The 24,346-nt window shown below is 33.1% G+C and overlaps 1 protein-coding gene across 2 annotated transcripts in view; it reads left to right on the top strand.

The window, feature by feature from the left end:
- Positions 1-24,346, top strand: part of SLC4A10 (solute carrier family 4 member 10) — a 203,480-nt gene that overhangs the window by 72,612 nt on the left and 106,522 nt on the right. Inside the window, exons 5-8 of one of the 2 annotated variants that reach the window (XM_077760991.1) lie at positions 367-527; positions 12,527-12,715; positions 21,922-22,013; positions 22,975-23,064. In XM_077760991.1, the coding sequence (XP_077617117.1) occupies positions 367-527; positions 12,527-12,715; positions 21,922-22,013; positions 22,975-23,064 (532 nt within the window). The remainder of the gene's footprint in view (positions 1-366; positions 528-12,526; positions 12,716-21,921; positions 22,014-22,974; positions 23,065-24,346) is intronic. The other variant, XM_077760992.1, reaches the window with a different exon arrangement.

Below are 24,346 nucleotides of genomic sequence, written 5' to 3'. Positions count from 1 at the left end.
TTTTCTTTTGCACCTTTTTCAATTGCCATTATCCTTCTGTGAAATACACTATTAATTCTACAGCAGATTCATAGTGAGCAGTGAATAAACATTTAGATAAATAGTTTTTCAGAGCTTGGCAAACTAATAAAAGTAAGATTTGAGTTTTTCGTGATTTTCTATACATTTTTCAATGACAAAAAGAATGCTTATTAAACAGAATTACAATGATATAAACCAAATAATTTGGGCTAATTTTTACTTCCAAAACCCACAAAATCCAGAAGCAATGTGGCTACTGTTCTGTTTCTACTTTTTATTCTTGGGACAAAGGATCATTCATCTACAATATGATATTCAGTGTGCTGATAGTATTTATTTGTGCAGGTGGCTGAAGTTTGAAGAAGATGTGGAAGATGGAGGAGAAAGGTGGAGCAAGCCCTATGTGGCTACTCTATCATTGCACAGCTTGTTTGAGCTGAGAAGTTGTATTCTAAATGGAACTGTGTTACTGGACATGCATGCCAACACTTTAGAAGAAATCGCAGGTACATCTTTTTTTTCGTTTAGTTTATTACACTTTTATGGGCATAGCTGATTTTTGTTATTTTCTTTTCCATATAGCTAGTTTGTCAATGGCAAGTCTAATACAAAGAAGTAATTCTGACTCCCATTTAGTAGATATTGTTTTCACTATCATGCTTAATTAAGCTGTAGCCATTAGAAAATTGAAGGAAAAAAGTCCATAAAGCTAGAGAATTATTTTTTTAATATTCAAATACATGGAAAAAATCATATTAAAAATTCAGTAGATACAAAAGGTGTTCATTTAGAATAGAACAGAAAGGTATGGCCATTTATTTTAAACTGGATTAAAATTCATGAATTCCAGAGGATGGCAAGCAATGCAGTTGAAATTAGTTTGAAATTTAATACTACGAGTAGCCCCTGGGATGAGAGATCTGTATTAGAAGCCTAATATGGCTATAGAATATAAGCAGTTGTATTTAGGAAGCATCTCACTGTCACTCTAGAAATAGACAAAGAACTGTATCTTTTGATAAAAGATATTAAATATGACAAAAGTGTTTTAATAACAAAATAATACAAAAAGTTTGGAAAGACTATTAATAAAATAGTTAATGGACAATTTAAAAATAAAAACAAAAAACCCAAAATTCTGTAAATGGTTTTTTAGTCCATAAGTGAGAGAATATTATATTAAATAATGTACACATTTAATCTTCAGAATAGCCCCTTGAAGTAAGTGTCATTTCCAATTTTCAATAAGAAAATAGAAATTCAAGGGGTGCCTGGGTGGCTCAGTGGGTTAAGCACCCGACTTTGTCTCAGGTCATGATCTCATGGTTCATGGGTTTGAGCCCCACGTTGGTCTCTGTGCTGACAGCTAGCTCAGAGCCTGGAGCCTGCTTCAGGTTCTGTGTCTCCCTCTGACCCTCCCCTGCTCACACTGTTTCTCTCTCTCTCAAAAATAAATAAAAACATTTTTAAAAATTAAAAAAAAAAAGAAAATAGAAATTCTGGTATTTTCCGGGTCTTTGTTCCATCAAAGGGTTCTGACATTGTTGTGTATTCCTTCTATTACACTACAACTACTACCTGAAGAAGGAGAATGGCTTGAAGTGGATGTTGCCCAGTTTAAATGATAGTTTAATTACTTTAAAAATTATTTATTTGGTCATAGGTGCTGATAGACATGCATACATTACAATATGTGTGAAAAGAAAAATATCTTGGCTTACAATGTTAAGCAAAACAAAACAAAACAAGTAGGAAAGAGAAGCCTTCCTTCCCTGGGTTTCTTACTATACCTATGAAAAGGTTTCCCTTTAAAATATATATATAACTAGAGGGGCACTGTGGTGGCTCAGTCAGTTAAGCATCTGACTTCAGCTCAGGTCATGATCTCATGGTTTGTGGGTTCCAGCCCCTTGTCAGGCTCTGTGCTGACAGCTCAGAGCCTGGAGCCTAATTCAGATTCTTGTGAATCTGCTTGTGAATGCTGGAACAGTAGCTGCCCAACTTAATTTCTTAGCTTTACATTATGGGGTCCTGCTGATAGCTCATAAACATTTTTATGTTTTAATTAGGACCAAATGGCTGGGCTCTTCAGGGTACTTTGCAATTTAGGAAACTCTTTTAAGTAATTCAGTACTATCTTTTTGATATTCGAAACAAAATTGGAGTTTAGGATTATTATTGTTATACTTCATAAATGAAGAAACAGAGATTCAGAAAGTTAAAGATCTTGCCCAAAATAAGGAGTTTGTTTCTGCTGTTTATGTCAGTGATGACATTACCTTTGAAATGGATTAATCCAAAATGCTTTGGGATTGGCTATATCTAATGAGGCTGTCAAATTCCTCAACCTGGCGAAATTAGCCTCAGAAAATACCCTTCATAGTTTTACCAGGTTTTAAATTTCTCTGTCTCTCTCTCTTTTTTTAAGTTTTTATTATTGAGAGACAGAGCATGAGCATGAGCAGAGGAGGGGCAGAGAGAGAGGGAGACAGAATCTGAAGCAGGCTCCAGGCTCCGAGCTGTCAGCACAGAGCCCAATGAGGGTCTCGAACTCACAAACAGTGAGATCATGCCTTTAGCTGAAGTCAGATGCTTAACCGACTGAGCCATCCAGGCATCCCAGGTTTTAAATTTCTTAAAGCATGTAATTTCTAATGCTTTCTTTAGAAATCATTTCTACCAGGAAACCTTCTCCCATGAATTTGTATAAAACTCTGTTCATTTTATCACCTTAGTTCAGTTTTATTGTCTAAATTTATACTTCCTTTCCCTACCACTACCCCCTTCCTCAAGCTATGGGAAGATTGTTAGCTGTGTTAATTCTTGCTCTTGAAAGCAAATTACATTTTCTAAGTCTAACCGTACAAAGGAAAGTAGTTCACTGGAAGACTTGATACCCCAAATAGCTTTTATTCTTCTCATTTAATTAGTCTGTATCTTTCTCTAAAGTAGCTCATCTGGAATGTCCTATTTACAGTGTAGAGCAGTCTGTAAAGTGCCATCTAGAAGATGTCATTAGTTTAGAGCTAATACCACATTAAAAAATATGATTACAAATACTTGTTGATCACTATTCCCTTAGATTCCTTATCACTCATTAATGAGAAGAGATTCCCTCTGTTTGAGTAATTGTAATTTGACTTCTTTAATCCAAAGGTATTTATTTCTGCCTTCAATAAAATCTCATTAAAACATTTTCTCCCTTTGGCTTGTGATGATTTTCTGTTTACTTATTGCTATTTTTACTTTGTGGCAATTGAGCTGTACTGCTAAGTGAAATAAGTATGCTTTATATTTTTAAGACTCCTAACTTTATTTTACATTATATTTTATTACCACAGTAATCTTAGGAGATAGGGAGGAGGATATATGCCCTATCCTATAAACAGATAAACAGGAAATGATGTGTCATAGGTAATACTTGCAGACATGGGAATAAGTTCTCTTATTAATCTATAATCATAAGTTTGACTTTATTGCATGATAATTTGTGACTTATAGTGATCAATAATAAGAGTGGAGCTTATCTTCACCTCTTATTTGTCATGTTTTCCTGTATGTTAGGCACTTACTAACATATTAGTCACTAGTTTTAGTTTTCCAAAAGCTGGATATCATATCTATCTTTAAGGGCTCTTACATTTTGTTAATGTGCAGGCTTTGCAGCATTAATATTTTCTAGACATTTCCTAATAGAGAAACATGACCCAGATATTGTTTTAGAATAATCAAGGATTTTTATATCAATGTTCTGATGTTTTTAATAGAGTCTTAGATAATCTTTAAAGAGATTTTTGTAGACTTAGGAAAAAAATCCCATTTGTATCTGGCAGGTCTGTCAAGATTGTCTGGTATAATTAAAGTAGGATTTTCTTTTGGACAAAGTTAATTTAAAAATGTCTATTTTCCAGCATTTCAGGAAACTCAGAATAAACTTAAATGTCTTCCTTCAAAATATTATTTAACCTTTTCAAATCCTAAATTCTCCAGATATATTTTCTTACCATGATTTATTCTGATACAGAGATTAATTGTATTTAAAATGCTTCTTAATTATATTCATATAAATTACACACGATTTTATGGTCCATGTTAATCTCTTTGAAATTCAGCACTGTAAAGATTAATAATGAAAGTATTCTCTCTGCAGTATGTATACTTTAACCTAATTCTGTCAATGGGAGTAAGAAATGAAAGCCAAATTAAAGTTAGTACCATGGTCCTATTATCAATCGTAGCTCTCAACTCATTAGAACAACTTTTGTTGTTTAAAATATTTTATTGAAGGAAAAATCAATAGTCTGCTCCACTGAATGTAATCTGCAGATTTGGGTATGGAAATAGCCACATTTTTAAATGTGTCTATACTATTACCATCCTTGATCTGGAAAGTAAGTATTCTTGAGGTAGTTTACATTTTTAGTATATACACTCCTCTTAGTGCTGTCAAGCAAACTGTTGAATTTAGACTCTTTGTATTTCTCACTCCTACCCCCAGCATCTTTTAAAGATAAGACAATGGGCTTTTAAGATAAAATACTTATATGATTATCTTTTAAGAGGCAGAGATTTATATAGAATTGGTAAAATCTCATGATCTCTGGAGGTTTTCATTCACTGCTCAAGATGGATTGATCACAATAAAATAATTGATTAAAATGAAACATAATTTTCATCTTCTCAGGCTTTTTCAACAACTGGCACTAGTGTTCCTAGAGTCTGCTTAGTACTAGAAGAGTGTGACTTTTTTATCCTTTTCGTTCTTGCTTCTTCCAATATCACCCAGATCCTGGCATTGTGCTTTGGCAGGCTAGACTGTATTATTTAGACATCATAGCCTGCTGAGATTGTAGGACTTGATTCTGGGCCCAAAGCCATTATGGTTCATTATCCTTTCCTACTTTTCAAGGTTAACACTAATATATATTATAGTGGTGAAGAGAACAATTAAAGTGATTAGTGAATCAGACTCCCATTGGTACTTAAATCTCACCTCAGTATAAGTTATGTTCTTAAACAAGATGATTAACTTTTCTAGTTCATTAGGATATATTTGATGCAGCTATACCTCAGAGGAGTTTACTGTGTATTTCTGTGTGGCTAATGAGCAGATGAGCATTTTTTTCTATTTACTTTCTCTTATGTAACTGTTTCAAATAAAGCCTTTATTTCTGAAAAACTGTGAAGCTAGTACTTACAGGGTTTTGTAGTGATCAAGCTTGGAAAGGCCTTATTTTGGTAAGAACTAAAAATCATAACCATGTACATGTGGTTTTATATGATTCATTTGATTTTGGTTAGAGTATTGAACTGAGGATATACATCATGGCTTATAGATGAAGCTGTGGTACAATGGTATCGTTTTGGTGTTTTAATAACCTACTTTACAACTCCCATTATAAAGTGTATGCTGCATATTTTATATACATTTTTCCATATCAAGATTTCAGTGTAAAGTCACACATGTTGGCAATTTATCATTTCCTTTATGTCAAATTAATTATAACCACTTATCTCCAAAGAAGTGAGGTATAGATTTAAATAGTCTACACTATCATACATTTTCAGAATTGAAAGGGACTTTAGAGGTCATTATGGTGAATATTATGGCCAATTCCTGAACATACATTCTACCTCTTTACATTGTAAACAGCAAAGTAATAAAGTTTGACAAATTCTAGTCTATGTGCAAATATGAACCACTGGCTGACTTTCCTAGGCCTATGAGCTAAGAATGGTATTACATTTCACATTATTGAAAAATAATGAAAAGAAGATTACTATTTTACAACATGAAAATCACAAGAAATTTAAATTTCAATGTCCATATAAAGGTTTTATTGAGACACAACCATGCTCATTTGTGCATATGTTTTTATGGCTACTTTCATGCTATAAAGGCAGAGTTGAACAGTATTTACAGAGATTGCATAGTTTACAAAGCTTAAAATTGTTATCTGGTGCATTACAGAAAAAGTTTGTCTACCTGTAGTTAGGAAAACTGACTCCAAAGTGAAGGGTAGTTCTTAATCAGCCTAAGCCAGTCATGGGGGTACTATTTCCTTAACCAGGCATTGTCCCAGCATGGACAGGACTTTGTCAGTAGGTCTTAAGAGAATTTTTCTCTTAAGGGAAAGTCACAAAAAGTCAAAGAATCTGTGGATATCAACAAAGATATATATTTCTTTTTTGCTGTTGGTGGGTCTCTTATGACCATAAGGAAAAATCAGCCTTAGCTTAAACTCACACCTAGAGAAGGGGGAACCTGACAGAGTCAGAAAAATAGAATTAAATCCAGCCTAACTGATTTTCTATTATGTGAGCCAATGAAATTCAATGTTTTATAGTTTGATTGGAATTTTTGGTTTTTAAAATTGAAGTATAACTGGCACACATACTATTTTCAGGTGTACAACATAGTAATTTGACATTTATGCATATTTTTAAATGCTCACCATATGACACTGGTTACCATCTGTGTCTCTAATATCTATGTTCCTTGTCTTGTATATTACATCTCTACGACTTATTTTCTAACTGAAAGTTTATATATCTTGATCCCCTTCACCAGTTTTGCTCTCCCTCAACCTGCCTTTCCTAGGGAACTATCAGTCTGTTCTCTGAATCTGTGAGTCTGGTTTTATTTTGTGTGTTCATTTGTTTTGTCTTTTAGATTATATATATAAGTGAAGTCTTACAGTATTTGTCTTTCTCTATCTGACTTATTTCACTTACTATGATAACCTTCCAGGTCTATCTATGTTGTCACAAATAGTAAGAGTTTATTCTTTTTTATGGCTGAATAAAGATGTTTTATATATATATATATATATTTATATATTTATATTTATATATATATATAAAACATCTGTATTCATTCATCTGTCAGTAGATACTTAGCTTGCTCCTGTATCTTGGCTATTGTAAATTATGCTGCAATAAACAGAGGGATTCATATATGTTTTTGAGTTAGTGTTTTCATTTTCTTTAGATAAATACCCAGAAGAGGAATTGCTGGATCAAATGGTAGTTGTATTTTTTATGTTTGTTTATTTATTTTGAGAGAGAGAGAGAGAGAATTCATCAGTGAAGCAATTTGCTCCTGAACTTCTGTTCATTGGAAGTTCTTTGTATATACCATTCTTTTTAATACTGATTCACTCTCCTTACTAGTAATCTGTATATTTAGATTATCTATTTTTTTATGATTCAGTCTTGAAAGGTTGTGAGCTTCTAGGAATTTATCCAGTTCTTCTAGATTGCTCAATTAGTTGGTGCATATTCATAGTAGTCACTTATGATCTTTTGTAGTTCTGTGGAATCAGTTGTAACTTCTCTTTTATTTCTGATTTTATTTGGGTCTTCCTTTTTAAAAATTTGGATGTATTTGCTTAAAGATTTGTTATTTTTGTTCATCTTTTCAAAGAACCAGACTTTAGTTTCATTGATCTTTTCTATTATCTTTTTAGTCTCTATTTCATTTATCTCTGCTCTGGTTTTTATGATTTCCTTCCTTCTACTAACTTGGGCTTTGTTTGGTCCTCTTTTCTAGCTCCTGTAGATGTAAAGTTACTTGAGATTTTTCTTGTCTCTTGTGGTAGACTTGTATCACTATGAACTTCTCTCGGAACTGCCTTTGCTGCATTCCATAGATTTTTTTTAGATGTTCTTTTTTTCTTTTTAATTTCAAGATTTATTTAAATTCTAAGTTAACATATATGGTAAAATTGGTTTATTTGGTGTGTGTGTGTGTGTGTGTGTATGTGTGCACGTGTGTATGTATGTGTACACATACATATACATTTATATATAAATTTATAAATATATAAATTTATAAATATATAAATTTATATATACATATATACATATATATATATGTGTGTGTGTGTATATATATATATTTAGATCACTCCTGATTGGAGTTGCCCCTCAATCACATCTCTACATCTCGTACCAGTCTTGATGTGGTGTTTTTATTCTTTGTTGTGGATCAGGTGTTCAGCTAGTTCTCAGGTTTTTTTCACGAGCTATTTTTCCATATTTTCCATAGTAGCTTTATATTTGTTTTGTCCATGGGAAGAGGTGAGTTTGGGTCTTCCTAGACCACCATCTTGAATCACCTCCTTTGAATTTTCTGTAATTGACAAACCCTACTCTGCCTTCACTTGATATACCATTATAAAATAAATATGAATATATTAAAACTACCACAAAATCCAAACCAGGGACCTATAACCTACTTAATGGAACTCTTATACTGGGAAATATTTACTGAGGGTTTCAATGTTCTAATCAGTCCATTAGGTGCCTTATATATGGAGGCCTACAGCATATGAGATAGACATTATCTCCATGTTACAAATAAGAACCCTGAGGTTATCCAACTTTACAAGATCACATAGCTAGAATGTGGTAGTGACCCAAACCTGTTTCCTTAGTCCCTTTCCCTTTTACACTGAAGTAAACATTGTTTGTAGGGGAGAATTATGCTAATATTGAATTTTGGTTGTACTAAGTAGGACTGTGGAAGGCAATTCATTGTGATATGCTTGCTTTACTCCTTATACAAGGAGTTAGTGCCTCAAAATTAGTGAATATTTGATAATCTGAAAGCAGATTAATTATACTGAAGTTGTTTTTAAATTTTGAATTTAGTTTTTAGAGCAGTTATAGGTTCATAAAAAATTGAGGGGAAGACACAGAGATTTCCCATAAGCCCCTGAACCCACACATGCATAGCATCCCTCATTATTAATATCCCTTACCAGAATGTTATGTTTGTTACAACTGATCAACCCACACTGACACATCATTGTCACATAAAGTCCATGGTTGACACTAGGATTTATTCTGAATATTAAACATTCTGAATGGGTCTGGACAAAAGTATGACATGTACCCAATATTATGATATCATAAAGAATATTTTCACTGCCCTAAAAATCATATTTTTATGTATTTATCCCTTCCAAATACCCTAGTTTTGAAAAATTAGATACTCATACATTTATTGTTATTATGTGATGAGTGTTCTTTTAGTATTTTTTATTACCTAAAACTCCTCTTGCAAAAAATTAAAATGTTATGAAATTGCTGATATCTCTTTTTGACTTACAAAATGTCAGTTTTATATGGGTCAATATAATGCTAAGGTGAAACCTTAAACTTTCTCTTTATTTCTACCCCTGCCCACTCCCACACAATTTACAATGTCCCTTCTCTGTATGTGTGTATATACCATAAATAGAATCATACAATATAAATTCTTTTGCAACTTTGATTGTTTCTTTAAAAACAGAATTGACTGTTTTTTAAATTAAAAAAATTAAAAATATTATCAAAGTATAAAAATTTTGAAGAATAATTGGCATATAATTTTATATTAGTTTCAGTTGTACAACTCGATGCAGCAAATTCTATACATTACTCAGTGCTCACCCCAATTAAGTGTAGTCATCATTCATGCCCATACAATGTTATTATCACAGTACTGACTGTATTCCCTATATTATACTTTTCATCTCCATGACTTTTTAAAAAATTTTTAAAGTTTATTTATTTTTAAGAGAGAGAGACAGAGAGACAGAGTGCAAGCAGGGGAGGGGCAAAGAGAGGGGGAGGTACAGAATCTGAAGCAGGCTCCAGGCTTTCAGCTGTCAGCACAGAGCCCAATGCAGGGCTTGAACTCCTGTATCTCCTGTATCGTGAGATCGTGACCCGAGCCAAAGTCAGATGCCTAACAAACTGAACCACCCAGGCACCCCATCCATGAGTTACTTACTTTATAAGTGGTAGTTTGTACCTCTTAATTTCCTTTTTCTATTTCATTCATCTTCCCCTTACCCTTGGAAACCACCAGTTTGTTCTCTTTAAAGAGTCCGTTTTTCTGTTTGTTTGTTCATTTCCTTTGTTTTTTAAATTTCAAATCTAAGTGATACCAAATCTAAGTGGTATTTGTCTCTGTCTGACTTATCTCACTTATCATAATATCCTCTAGGTCCATCCATGTTATTGTAAATGTCAAGCCCTCATTCTTTTTTATTGCTAATATTCCAGTGTGTGTGTGTGTGTGTGTGTGTGTGTGTGTGTGTGTGTATGACACATCTTTATCCATTCAGCTATCAGTGGACACTTGGGTTGCTTCCATATCTTGCCTATTGTAAATTATGCTGCAAAAAACATGGGGAGAACATTTATCTTTTTTTAATTTAATTTTTATTTACTTTTTGAGAGAGAGAAAGACAGAATGTAAGCAGGTGAGTGGCAGAGAGAAGGAAACAGAATCCAAAGCAGGCCACAGGCTCTGAGCTGTTAGCACAAAACCCAATGTACGGCTCCAACTCACAAAACCACAAGGTCCTGACTTGAGCAGATATCTGTCTCTTAATTGCCTGAGCTACCCAGGTGACCTGGAGGCATTTATCTTTTAAAAATAATGTTCAGATTTTCTTTGGGTAAATACCCAGCAGTGGAGTTACTGGATTATATGATAATTCTATTTTTTAATTTTTTGAGGAACTCCATACATTTTTCCACAGTGGTTGCACCAATTTACATTCCCACCAGCAGTGCACAAGGGTTTCCTTTTCTCTACATTCTCTCCAACACTAGTTATTTCTTGTCATTTTTGATACTAGCAATTCTAACTGGTGTAAGATGAGAATTTGGTTTTGAGTTATATCTCCTGATGATTAGTGATGTTGAACATGTTTTCATGTGCCTGTTGGCTACCTGTCATCTTCTTTTAAAAAAAAATGTCGATTCAGGTCTTCTGCCCATTTTTAAATCAGGTTGTTTATTTTTTTTTGGTGTTGAGTTGTGTGGGTTTTTAATATATTTTGGATATTAGTCCCTTCTTAGATGATTGCAAATATTTTCTACCATTTAAGAGTTTGTCTTTTTATTTTGTTGCTGATTTCCTTTGCTGTGAAGAAGCTTTTTCATTTGATATAGTCCCATTTGTTTAGTTTTGCTTTTGTTGGCATTGCTTATGTAGTCAGATCCAGACAGGAGCTGCTTTGGAGGGATGCTTGGAGAAGCAGGCTTGTTGAGGGGGTGGGTTTGCAGGAGAATGATCAGGTGGGGCCCACAGTGCTAGTAAGGTAGATGGAGAGTGTAGAGCTGGCCCCCACAAATGCCCTGCTATGTAGACAGGGGGAGTGGAAGAGAAACATCTCCTGGCAGAACTTTTGCTCCCAGTGAAATCTCCTGTAGATCCCTGCCCCTCTGGTACATGGCAATAAATCTCCTTCACCTGTACACCAGACACTTCAAACTGCTTCTTCTGTGTTGTGTTTTCAGCTGAATTAATTATTTGGTATGCTGGCCCTTTAAGAGTGGGGACTCAGGTTTCCTGTTGCCCTAAGGCTCCCCTGGAATTAAGCCTGCTAATTATAAAGCTCCTGGAATTAAGCCCTGCTGGTTTTCAGAGACTTTTCTTCCCAGTGTGGGTCCTTAGTGCCAGGACTGCCTGGTGTGGGGTCTGATCCTCTTGCATTTCCATGTTGGTGATGTTTAGTCCTGTTTGTGATTAGTACTGCTAGGAGTTTCGTTTCCAGTCTTATCTCTGCCTTTCTTACCCTTTTGTATATCACCTTCTCTCTCTGAGTAGCTGTGAAAGGTCTATTCTGCCAGTCTTCTGTCCATTTGCAGAGTCAACTGTGTAAATGTAGATACATGATGTATCTGTGGGATGAGGTAAGCTCAGGATCCTCCTACTCCATCATCTACTTTCCCTCTTCCTACAATGAGGTTCATTGAAGTGATCTTTGTATATTACCAAGAAACTTAAAATTGTTTTACTCATCTACTTATTTTATAGGTGTTTCTGACACTACTATGGTAAATATCAATCTGCTTAATTATAGCCTCTGAAATCTCACCTTTATTCTTTGTTTTATGTTTATAGACCTTTTAAATATAAACATATTTTCAAGGAAGCTATGAGGGGTTGACTTAATATAAATGTGAGAGTTGTTTACTCTCCAAATGCAATTGACTAGATGGCTGCCTAAGCCTCCCTGAATCAGATTTTTCCAGATGGACTTTTGTTTACCTAAAGAGGAAATATGGAAGTCATTTTCTGCTAGAAAAAGAGAGAAAAACCATATTAAAATATAAGTATAAAACCACCTTACAATTTTAAACATAGTAATTATATTGATATTACCCCTGCTACTGTTTCCTCCCATCAGTGTGAATAATTGAGAATATAAAGTGCTTTGCTCTCAATGCAACTATGTCCATTTAAAAAATAACCCTCCATGAAATTATTACATACTTAAAATTGAACAGCTTATAGTAAAAAATTTTCCGTAGACACTTTTGTGCAACATTTCAACAAAAAGAGGCAAATTTCTGTTTGTAAGACCCTATCAAGAGATTCTTAAAGGAGTTCATTCTATTTTAAGATGAATAATATTTTCTAGGGTATGCGTATTTGGATTCAGTGATTTGCTGCTTGCATTCTATGCTGTGCTAATCTTTTCTCGCCTTTCCTCTTCAGACATGGTTCTTGACCAACAAGTAAGCTCAGGTCAGCTCAACGAGGACATACGTCACAGGGTCCATGAAGCGCTGATGAAACAGCATCACCACCAGAATCAGAAAAAACTCACCAATAGAATTCCCATTGTTCGTTCCTTTGCTGATATTGGCAAGAAACAATCAGAACCCAATTCCATGGATAAAAATGGTAAATGTTTCTTTATTGTACTGTTTATGTTTGTTATAGGTATCTGAAATTTCAAAGTGCCTCGAAGTCTAGAACATATTTTATTTGAAAATGTAGTTTTCAGTTGTTGTAGTAGAATGACTTCTTTTATATATGTATATAGTCTGGTTACTAAGCATCAAATTGTAGAAATTTTAACAAAGAATTTAAGTTTCCTGAAATGCTCATGAAGGACTGCAAAAGAAACTTTTATCTAGTAAGAAGTTACCTACTCAAACGCAGTGAACGTTAAACCGAGCATCAGTTGTATCCCAGTCAAAGTCTTAGTCTTTGTCCCACAACCTGAGACGTAATATAAGGCTGGAGTTATGGTTGTTTTAGTTACAATGAATAATGACCATCGATTATTGTTTTCATGGAAAAAAGATACTGATTTCGTGTTGTTCATAGTCGGCAAATTCCATGAGAGATTATGGTTGGAAACACTAGCTAGTGGCTCTGTGTATATGAAGCCTGATTTCCAGCTCATAGGCTCATTGCTGTCTGTGGTGCTACATCTTCGCTGTCCATGGAGCCGCATTTACTTACTATCTACTCACACCCACAGAGATGACACCAACCACTGTTTTCTAGCAATCAGGACTTACTCTTTGTGGTTTGTGCTTGAGACTGATTTCTCCTTCTTGTGTGTTTTGTTCTCTTCTTGCCTCTATTTGAACCTTCATCATTTACACTAGAAAGTTGCTTAGGAATCTCTAGTTGCATCCATCCTTTACATTAGCGTTGTGAAGGAAAAATAAAGTTATCATAAGGATGATATGAATTTGTTAAACTTTCATCAGTTATAAAAGTTTCCAGCTTTAAAAGACAAAAAAAATTAGTGAAAAGTCATTTCAAATGCTTTACTAGACAGACTCAGATTGCTACAAATGCACTAAAGCATGTATATTACTGTATGGAGTGTTTTATGTCATTTCACTTCTGTCAAAAGCTTTAGTGATGCCTTAACTACAAATGCATGAAAATGAGTTCTAACCTCATTTTGCTTTAAGTGGGGTTTTAAACCAATTTTCCTGCTACTGAATCAAACATATACTTGTAAGAAATGCTTTAATAAGTCACTGAAGATGGTTAGATGTACTATTGTTTCAGAGCATAGAATCAGTTCTTCATGGCAAAATGAGTTTTGAAGTATTTTTATTTGATTTTTAAAATATGCTTCAATAACTGAATATAAGGCATTGTCATTATATAGCAGTCTGTAGTTGTGCCTATACAGGTATCCCCCACTTTCTAAAAGTTCACATTATTCCACTTGACTTTTATGAAAAACTTCCATTGGTACCTATTTTCACTAACCAAAAGGAATCCAAAGAGGATTTTGTTTTTATGAAAAAAGCTATTACTGTACTAATGTAGGTCTTCAAAGTGAAGTGGCACAAGGCAAACTTTCAGAAAGTGGGGTATACTCTTCACTTCATGCCATTTTAGCTTATAAAAGGTTTCATACGGACACGCTATGTATGCATAGCAAGGGACACCAGTAGTAAGTTCAGTAAAGCTCTTTATGACATATACCAACTTGTGTTTGTAGATTCACTGAGCAGTTTGAGAATTTATAACTTGCTTTGAATCATAGCACATATTTAAAATATATTCATATTCTAAATCACAATTTGCTTTAAAATATGTCATACATAAAAATGACAAAATGAAGCTTTTATATTCTGAGGCAATCTAAATGTAGTACTTTTATTATCCTTATAATACTAAGGCTTATTTGGGTATGATGATCTTAAAAAAACAGATTTAGATATTTACTAATTTTCACATTGGGTTTATATCTACATGATTCTAAAGACCTTATTAAAATATTTCTGGGAACTAATTCTCTATCAATAAGCACATTTATAAATTCTGCCTTCATTTCATTACTTTTAATAGAGCCCATACCATAAAACATATGTCTATAAGAAGGACATGTGCTTATTTAAAAATTCAAGGCTCATGGGCTGTGAACTAGCCATACTTTGTATTTGAAATTTCACTGGGGATAATGTTTACTATAAAATAATTTTATTGCATTTTGTTCTCAGAGGGAAGAAGGTAATGAATTTACTGGATGACTGATTTATTGCAATATCACGTAGACCTAGGCACACTACTTGTTACTGCTTTAAACTTCTGGTATACATGATAGAATTATAGCCTTGAATCACAAGTCCACATATAGACACAAAGGGATACAAAGTTTTCCAAAAGCCTACTTTTTGCCTTACTAAGGCAAATACTTAGTTTTTCTGAAAACTAATACATGAGTAGTTCTGAAGTGATTCTGTTACCATCTGTATAATCAGTCTTTATCTAAACACATAGAGATCTTTCTGAGGCACACATTAGGGTAATCAAAACTTGGAAACATTTCTAATAAGATTCATATACCCAATTAAGTATTGTTGTAGGGTATGCTGTCAGAAATGGTTTTCTAAGCCTGGGCTTATAACACCTCCTTGTGACTCTGTTTTGCTTCTTCATACATTTTGCATAATTATGTGTGTTGAGAATTCTGAAAATATGTATAGACTTCACCAGTTGAGAAATAATCTCCTATCCAGAAGTGAAAAAAAGTGTGAAAGACCTTTATTACTAAGGTTCTCAATCTACTTAGGAACTCTAAAAACTGACAAATTCTAGATAAACAAACAAATCGAAATTCATAGCTGTAGATAAAGATTTGACATTATTTCAGCATATGCAAAAAGGATTTATTTTTTTTTGTTCAGTAGTACAGAGAGATGCAAAAGGATTTCAAGAAATCCAAAAGGCTGAAAATAATATTCTTATTATTAAAAAAAATCTCTGCAGCAGGGAATTGCTTGCAAAAAGATCAACTCTTTTAAGATTATAGAACAGGAATTAAATGGAATGTGGATTTTCTAGAACCTTGAAAATAGAAACGTTTTCCTTCCCCACCATAGGGATGGAAATAAACCCCCTCTTAGTTAATATACTAAGTTGAAACAGTTGCAATTCCCTCAAAAGGGAGCTGATAGGTATGGAAAGAAGTCTAAAAGAGTCATATTAGATAAGGTTTATGCTGCCTTCATTGACTTTTCCTTGAGCATATTACCTTGGTAGTAATCCCAAGGGTTAATTAAATTTGGATATTTCAGTCTGAGTTTCAAGTGTGGATCTTCCCCATGTCATAGATTTAATTTGCAAGATAGTGGTTTCCAGGCTCCTCTCTTACCCAAGTCTGCACTATTTTGTTCATAACTTTTTTAGTGATTTGTAGTAATTGTCAGCCTCACCTCTAAATATGTTAGCTTTACTTTCTTGTGTAATTTTTTTCTTGGTGTTTTGCACATTCTCTTAAGGGCCAAGATGCAGGATGCTATGGATCTCCCGTGCATTTTAATGCCACCATGCTGTGTTTAACTTTCACTTTTCATTAAGCATCAAAACTGTGAGAACTAAATGTCTGATTCTGATGTTTCAATAAAAAGTGACAGTTACATTTGGCAAAACAACAGCAAAAAATAATAGGAAAATAATATCTTCTTTAACATTAAAACCCCAGAAAAGATATGGGTAGAAAGTACTTGGAATAAATATATCGAGAATATTCAAAGAATTCCTTGAAATGAGAAGGACTTTCAAAAAATAGAAATAAGACTTTTGTGTTAAATGGTCTAAAGAGTAAATATATCAGTATATGTATTTTTCATTTAGGTCATGCATTCAGTTACGTTTTGAGACATTTGGATTACAAATTTCATATCAAGTATTATTACCCTACTGATAACATTTCTATTTTCAAAAATAACTTAAGACTTTGAATTTGCTCAGGTGCAAGCTTTTCTCATTCCACTGTGTTCTAATAATTCTATATTTCTTTTCCTTCATATATCTTTTGTCCCCCCTACTATAAATACTTCCCAGTTGTATCTTTTATTTAGGATCTCAAGGAGTTACAGATCAGAAGGTCTCTGACTTACTCTCAAAACCATAAGTGACTGCAGGACATTTAGATTTGGAATGATGGGGATATGAGTTGATCCTTTAGGCCTGCGTGAATCCCAGCCCTTAAAATAATGTATACATGTGTATTGTGAATGATTTTTACTTATGGCTTTTGGAATCAGTTCTATTGCCTTATGATCTCTTCTTTTTACAAATGCTGTCCTTTTTATTTTCATATGTATGATGTTTTGATGTGTTTAGATATTTATATGCTTTCGTGTTTTTTAAATGCCATGGTCTCATAAGTAAGATACCAAGAATTTAAAAATGATGTCTCATACTATTCTACCTTTGAAGAAAAAAAACTAGACTCATAATTCTTAGAATTACTTGAGAGAAAACATATTAGAGATTCATGTAGGTGACAGAAGTAAACATTGTATAATAAAGGTATTTTCCATTGTTCCAAAAAAAAAAAAAATCAAGGTGACTATTGACACCGTGATGGTTCTGTTAAGAGGCTATATCGTTGCTGCTGAGTTTTGAAATATCGAGACTTGATATTAACTAAATATATCTAATATGATGTGTTTAAATTTGTTTTTTCTTATATTACATTAATTATTTTCAGGCATACTAATTTTTCTCCAAGTTTAATTATATGCATACTTTTTATGTTTTTGAAATGTAGCTCACCTAATCAACATTTTCTAAATATTTAGCCTTTCTTTCTTCATGTTTTCTATTCCCATGAATAAATGTATTGTTACACATGTATGTAACTTTGTCATTCATCTTTATATTTCTTTATTTTGCTCTGTCTTGTGTCTGTCTCTAACAGGCTCATCTCATCTCTGTACCTCCCTCATCTCCTACCCTTTGGGTACTCTAAATGCGTTGAAGGTTTCTGAGGTAGTGTAAATCAGCTTGGTCTCTAGGTTAATAGTAATGTACCTTTATGTCTTCATCCCAGTTTCCTTCAATACACACGAGTTTCAGTGGATTAAGCAGTAGCGAATAATGATATACTTGTGCAATATATTATTCTCCTCTTGATTTGAATTTGGCCAAGTAGAAATGTAAAAGTTGCTATTTGACAGTAATTACATACATAGTTTATTTAAAGAGGAAGAAAACTGTAGGCAAGGGATTAAATGAATTAATATAATACTTAACAGATATTTTGAGGCTGTATTTTACAGTCGTGTTTCCATTATGATATACTTTAATGATACTAACATTACTTGAAGTTAAAAAAATGGTACTTTTAACATAATCTCATGTTCCTTCCCTATAACTTTGTGAAGAGGAAATGACTATGCCAGTCTCACAATGGATTTAATGAAAAATTTATGAAGTAACAGGTAGAAAGGAAGAGCTTTCGTTTTCTAATTAGTAGTTACTTGAACTACTGTTTTCTCCTATGCTTGTCCCACATCTTTTATAATTTTCCTTGGAAAAATACATGGTTTATAATAACTTGTTATCTGCCTGATATATGCTCCCTCATGGAAGTCCAGAGGAAAAACTAAACTCATGACTCAAAAGAAAATCAATTCAAGCAGTTGCTAAAATGAATACTATATACTATACACTATACACTTTAATTAATAAGATGTATGATAAATATTAGAATTTTGATTAAAACGGTGAACTAATTGAATTTCAAAGGCTAGAAAAATAAACATATATAGCATGAATTTAGGTTTCTTACATGTTTATATTGATACAGTCAAGACCATTTCCTAGTCAATACTGATGATGTCCACTCTTCATAAATTTTTGGATAATTTACTCTAGATATAATTAGGTTATGAGTCAATAAATGTCTCTTTTTAAAAAATAGTCATCTTCATGGCTCAAAATTATTTAGATATTATGATAACATGTGATTAAATATGGCAATGACACTTATTTACAGGATACATTAGTGTGAATAGTGATCAGTGGGCAAATTGAAGGTAATATTAAGAAATAGACAAAAACGTGCATGTTCACAAGCATTGTGGCATGTGATTAGAAAAAGTGTCATAAAAATTAGCATTCATAAAGCTTCCACACATATATGTGAGTGCTAATCCTAACTTTATACCATTTTGTCCTGGAGGTAAAAACATTCTGGCAAATTCTTTATTTTTTAGTAAACATATTCACTTTTGGTTGAAGGTACAATCCTCCACTTGAAAATTGTCATTCTGTGAATGACTATTGTTTTAAACATCAGAGAGAAAATAAGGAATGCCCGTTCAAAACCTCTGATTTTTCCTATGTAATAGTATTTAAGTTAATAAAAGTTGTGTTGAAATCCAAGTCCTCCCCTTCTTCTAAAAGTCAGTAATTGTTTGAATTAACTAAAGAGATCATTGTTACAAAGATAAAGACTATAGTTATAAATTTTATTTTAATTTAATTTTTGGTCATCCAATAGATTATTATTCATGATTTTAGTTATATATATATTGAAGTATGCAGAGAGATCTAGATATATAACAAAAATTTAAGTCCCTTCAAGGCTTCTATTGTTTCAAAATAACCCAAAACAAACTCCTCATTTGAATTTTTAAATAACAATATCTATACATTTTTTTTTGCATCCTGCCAAGTTTTCAGATGCTGCCTTGAAGATAAACATATTCAATGTCTATATTATTTTATTTTAACAAATTAACATACAAATGAAGAAATAAAATTTGTAGTTCTCTTTAAACTTTGTAGGACTGATGATGTGAATAAATATATTTATTACTAATATTTACTATTATTTAACTATTACCTCTGGAATATAAAATATATCAAATTTGTGGTTTATGTTTCTATATCATAGGCTAGTAGTTTCTATGCCTTTTTCCTGTATCAGCATACATTCTGTGTACTTCTCTAGAATCTAGAACTTGAAGAAATTTCCTATCATCATCTACTATGTTTTCTGCTAATTAAATACTGTCCACTAGGTCATTATCCATATCACTTCAAATATTCATAGAAATAGAACTCAAATCTCTTCCTGATTACCACCTTTTTGAGATAATATTTTATAAAATTTTCATTACCTTAGAACAAGAATAGCTCTTGTTCTATAGAACAAATTCAAGAATAGAACTTTGAATCTCAAAATGTTAATATTTTTGAGAGGAAATACTAGTGCCAATGTTTAAAAGATATCACATGAGCTGGAGGTAATTTATAAAATATTCTGCTTTTAAAGTACATATGTGAAAACATAGGCTATCCAGTTTATTCAGGTATTAAGTTACAGCACACCGTCTATCCCATAAAACCTCTTTGAAGTTGGTAACTTTGAATTGGGTTGACTCTTTTTGTATGTATTTACTGATTGAATTAAATAATTGTCCCTCTATGTAGTTTTAAACCAAATAAAATTAATTATCACAAAAAAGCTGAAATATGTTTATGTAATTTTTCCATGCCTTGAATTTCACCACTCAATTTTATAGAACATTCAGTAAATTTAGGTTTAAATACATCTAATGTTCTAATTCATGAAAATATGGAGAAATGATGTGAAACTGGTGATTGAAGACATCTGTTAGTTGCACAAATGCATTATGTAAAAGGATTTTTAAGATTACAGTTATTATTTTGAGAATGATAAATGAAATGTCTGCTAATGAAAAGTTCACAGTCATAGCTGCACACGGCAGTTAGAAATGGGAGAACGAAAATAATTGATGCAGCTTCAGTCTGTCATTTCTCTGAAGTTTCCATTTTTCTTGAAATATGATATAATCAGAATGTGCACACATGATCTGAGGTAAATTTACTTTAAAAATTCATTTTTAAAATCTTCACCAAATGTATTATTTTACTTTGTTTAGCAAAAGCAGAGAAATGTTTGTTTGGAAGAATCTTAAGTCCATTACTTTCTGGCAAAATAATGATTTTAAAACATAAAAAAAATTGTACCTACTAATAAATGACCACTGCCTGAGAGCCTTAACAGTTCCCAAAAGAAAATTATAGTAATATCTGAAAATAAATTACTAGTATTTGAAGTCAAACTAGGTAATTTCTAGGTAACAAAGAATAAGTGGGATTTCAGGAGAGAATGTAAAGAAAAGGTTCTATTTGTATATATACTGGGAGTTTAGAGAAGTTCAGTTAAGCACAGACTCTAGTAAGTGGAGAAGATGAGAGTAAAGGTGAACTTTGAATAAAATTGTAATTTAGGTAGATCCAGAGGCGGGCGAGAGGAGAGAGTACTCCTAAGCCTGAGGAGAATTAGCGCAGTAATTTGGAGTCAGTTTGTTATGGTCATAAATATGGTCAAGGCTTCAAACCTGGGTTGTCATTACTCATTTCACAGCAAAAGTAACAAGTGAAGATGGGGAGAGATTAGGGAAGAAGAAGAGAGATACAAGTGAAATTAAGCAGAGTTTGTTAATTTTTATTATTTGCAGAGTATGGGCAGATTTCAGATAAGTTGTGATTGAAAAAGATGTTTCATATTTAGTGAACAATGGAATTTAATTACCCATTGTCCCATCCCCACCTCTACTGTCCATTTAACCAATGTCATAATCTTCCTAATGGGAAAAGACTACAAAGTAATGAAGTTGCTGGTTAGTGTTAATGGGAAACTAATGCAATACAAGGTTATTGATTTTTTTCTCAAGCAGATCAATATCAGTATGCTTATATAATTGCATGGTAACAAGGATAAAATCATATTCAAAGTGTTAGTACTGTGTAAGCAAAAGGTATTTCTAGCTAGACCTCTCATATAAAAATCTCTAAAAGTTATTTTCAAATATTCTCATTTTTTAGATGCACTAGAAGTTATAAACAAGCTGTGTTCCTTTAAGATATTTGCCCTTTAAAAAAATCTTTACAGTTAAAATTCTTCAGATTGAGCTTAAATCATAATCGATCTCTATCTTGTCATGTATATATATGTCATGTATACTTGTCATTAATTTTTGGATGAAATTTAGAAATCAGTGATGTTTCCAAATCATGATTAGACTTAAATATTTTGTAGATGATATTCTACATAGAGAATAACTTTTGGTAACAGAGTTTTAATCTAAGAACTGGCTTTCTTTTTCTTGACTGAATTCTCCCATTTCTATCTGTAACTGATAAATAAGAGAATTTGGATTGATATTGATCTATTTATATTGACTTTTCATGCTTACCTCATAAACTCATTAAGAAACCTCTGTTAGCCTACATTAATTTTTCACTCAATCTGTCTAGAATTCTGTAAGTAATTGTTTGTATTCTGTAATAACAATTTCTTTTAGCAGGTCAGGTTGTTTCTCCTCAGTCTGCTCCAGCCTGTGTTGAAAATAAAAATGATGTGAGCAGAGAGAACAGCACTGTTGACTTTAGCAAGGTAAGCTTTTCTCTCTCATTTAAGTAAGTTGCTGAATTATTACTAGACATTACTACCCATTTTAAGAGGTGTTGACACAACTTTCTGCATGTACTGTTTTTGGTTTCTTAGACAAAGCTTGATCTTGTAATAGATGATGTTAGCATTTAAGTTCACACGTAACATTTTGCTTATTCACAAAACCAAATGTGTAAGTTTTATGTGCAGTATTCAGGTTTCAGCCACTTGGTATAATGTATCTCCTGTAGAAAAAAGGATAACTGGACTTCACAAACAGTATCACAGAAGTTTATTGTTGAAAACATTTGCTGGTTATTGTTTATCAAAATCTTTTCCTCTGTGGAAAAACATTATACAAAGCTTCATCGTTGTAATATAGCAAGGCATTAGTGTAGGGAAACACTAGAATATAGTAAGACTGAACAGAATTTTGAATGCAAACGTGGCAAGAACTGACTCTGTTGAGGGATACATCCAAGTAGAGACAATTCAAATGAAATCATTTACGTGAATGTATTCTAAGAAAATAGAATCCATGTGATTTTGGTCTGCAAATTCCTGACATTGTAAATGTTCTATTGTAGGCCATAGCAAACTAACACTTGAACAGGAAAAAGGAGTCACCCTATTGAAAAATAATGACAGTCAACAATTCTCTATCTGAGTGGCTGAAACGATCCTAACCCAGAGTGATTTCTTCCCGCCCCCTCCCCCAAATGCTTAGCCCTGGCATTCACTTCAACAGTGGGAGGAGGTGGGAAAGGGAGGCAGAGCAGAGGAAGTTGCCTGCATCAAGCTTCTGAAGATGAATGGCCATCAGCTCCTTGTTGCTGTTTCAGAATGCCTCTGCCAATGCCTAAGTGGCCTAGGTCTAGTCATGTGCATGTTCTCCCTCTGGTGCCTGGCGGAGTCTCTGTGTGAGGACGGTGTTCCAGCTTAAGTCTGTTAATTATGCGTGCAGGGACTGGGAGGCCAACAAAAGGGACATACTAGTCCCTGTGGGATGAAACAAAGGCATGAAAAAGGACCTCCACACCAGCAAGAGAGAGAGGTGAGGGCACATTCGGGCTCTGTTTCTCCAGTGGTTCAAAGCTCATTTCACCATACGGAGGCATGTGATTCAAATATTAAGCCAGTTCAAATGTATTCCATTTGCCGCTCCAGAAAACACATCTTTTGAAAGCATCACATCTTCATTCATCTGCAAGTTGGAATAAAATTGTCAGAAACTGCCATACATTTAATTTCTGAAATTCCTCATTTGAAACAATATCTTAAAAGCAGTGACATAAAAAGTTGCTTACCTATTTATGTAGGCGCTAACAGTATAACAAGGGCATACTTAACATTCTCAAAAACAATGATAAATCCTTTCAAATAAACTACCTTTTAACTTGTTTAAAGGATATAATCCCTTGACACTAAATTTTATGTCTCCATATCATTTTGCTTTTAGTTCTCTGACCTATCTTTGCAGACTTCACCAATGCTTTATCACATCTGAAAGCAAATGAATACTGTGAACTGGAGACAGTAGTCTTATTTTCAGGTCCCCCAAAGCAATTAGAACTACAGAAGAGAGAAAAAATATATATTCTTTCCTTTAACCCTTTTCTTCCTTGTTGCATTTGCAATCTCTGGCCCATTTCTTCTTTTAACAGGAGAGTGAAATTTTTATAGCCCTATCCTCAGTGCCAAGCATCTACATTCCTCAGTGTTTTGTGCAGATCATGGTGCACTGGAAAGAACATAGCTTTTGAGAAAGAACATCAGTTCATGAACTCTAGCATTTATAAGTGATCTGATCTTGGAGAAGTACTCTGAACTTCAGCTTTCTTATTTGTAAAATAAGAATAATAATACCTATTCATAATTTTGTTGTAAAGATTAAATGAGCTAATATATACAGAGAGCCTGGCAGAGTGCTGAGCATATAGTAGATGTTCAGTAAAAAGTGGCTATTATTATTGTTATTATTGTTCTTGTTAGGATTAGTGGATATAGTGTCAAAAATAAATACTAAACCAGAATATAATATGTTTTGTTTTCCCCTGGATGTCTAATACCTTGAACAGTGCTTGGGATGTATTTGTTGAATGAATCCTATGAGATTTAATATAATTTAAGCCTTAAGTTCTGGAACTTTTTCCCAAGTAATACTTCTTACCATATAACTGGGGAGGACAAAGTGATAGGGTTGAGGAAAAACACATGTGATACACCCTTATGGAAATACATTTTTGTGCCAGATTTGACAGGTACATGAGTTAAGGTTGTTGTTTTTCTTGTTGTTGTTTTTTTTTTTTTTTTTTTTTTTTTTTTTCTTTTCTTTA

Source organism: Crocuta crocuta, unplaced genomic scaffold (genome assembly GCF_008692635.1).
Source record: "Crocuta crocuta isolate KB4526 unplaced genomic scaffold, BGI_CrCroc_1.0 scaffold153, whole genome shotgun sequence".
In the NCBI taxonomy this organism is placed as follows: Eukaryota; Metazoa; Chordata; class Mammalia; order Carnivora; family Hyaenidae; genus Crocuta; species Crocuta crocuta.
The sequence above is the reverse complement of the archived record's forward strand: the minus strand, read 5'-3'. Positions and strand labels throughout refer to the sequence as shown.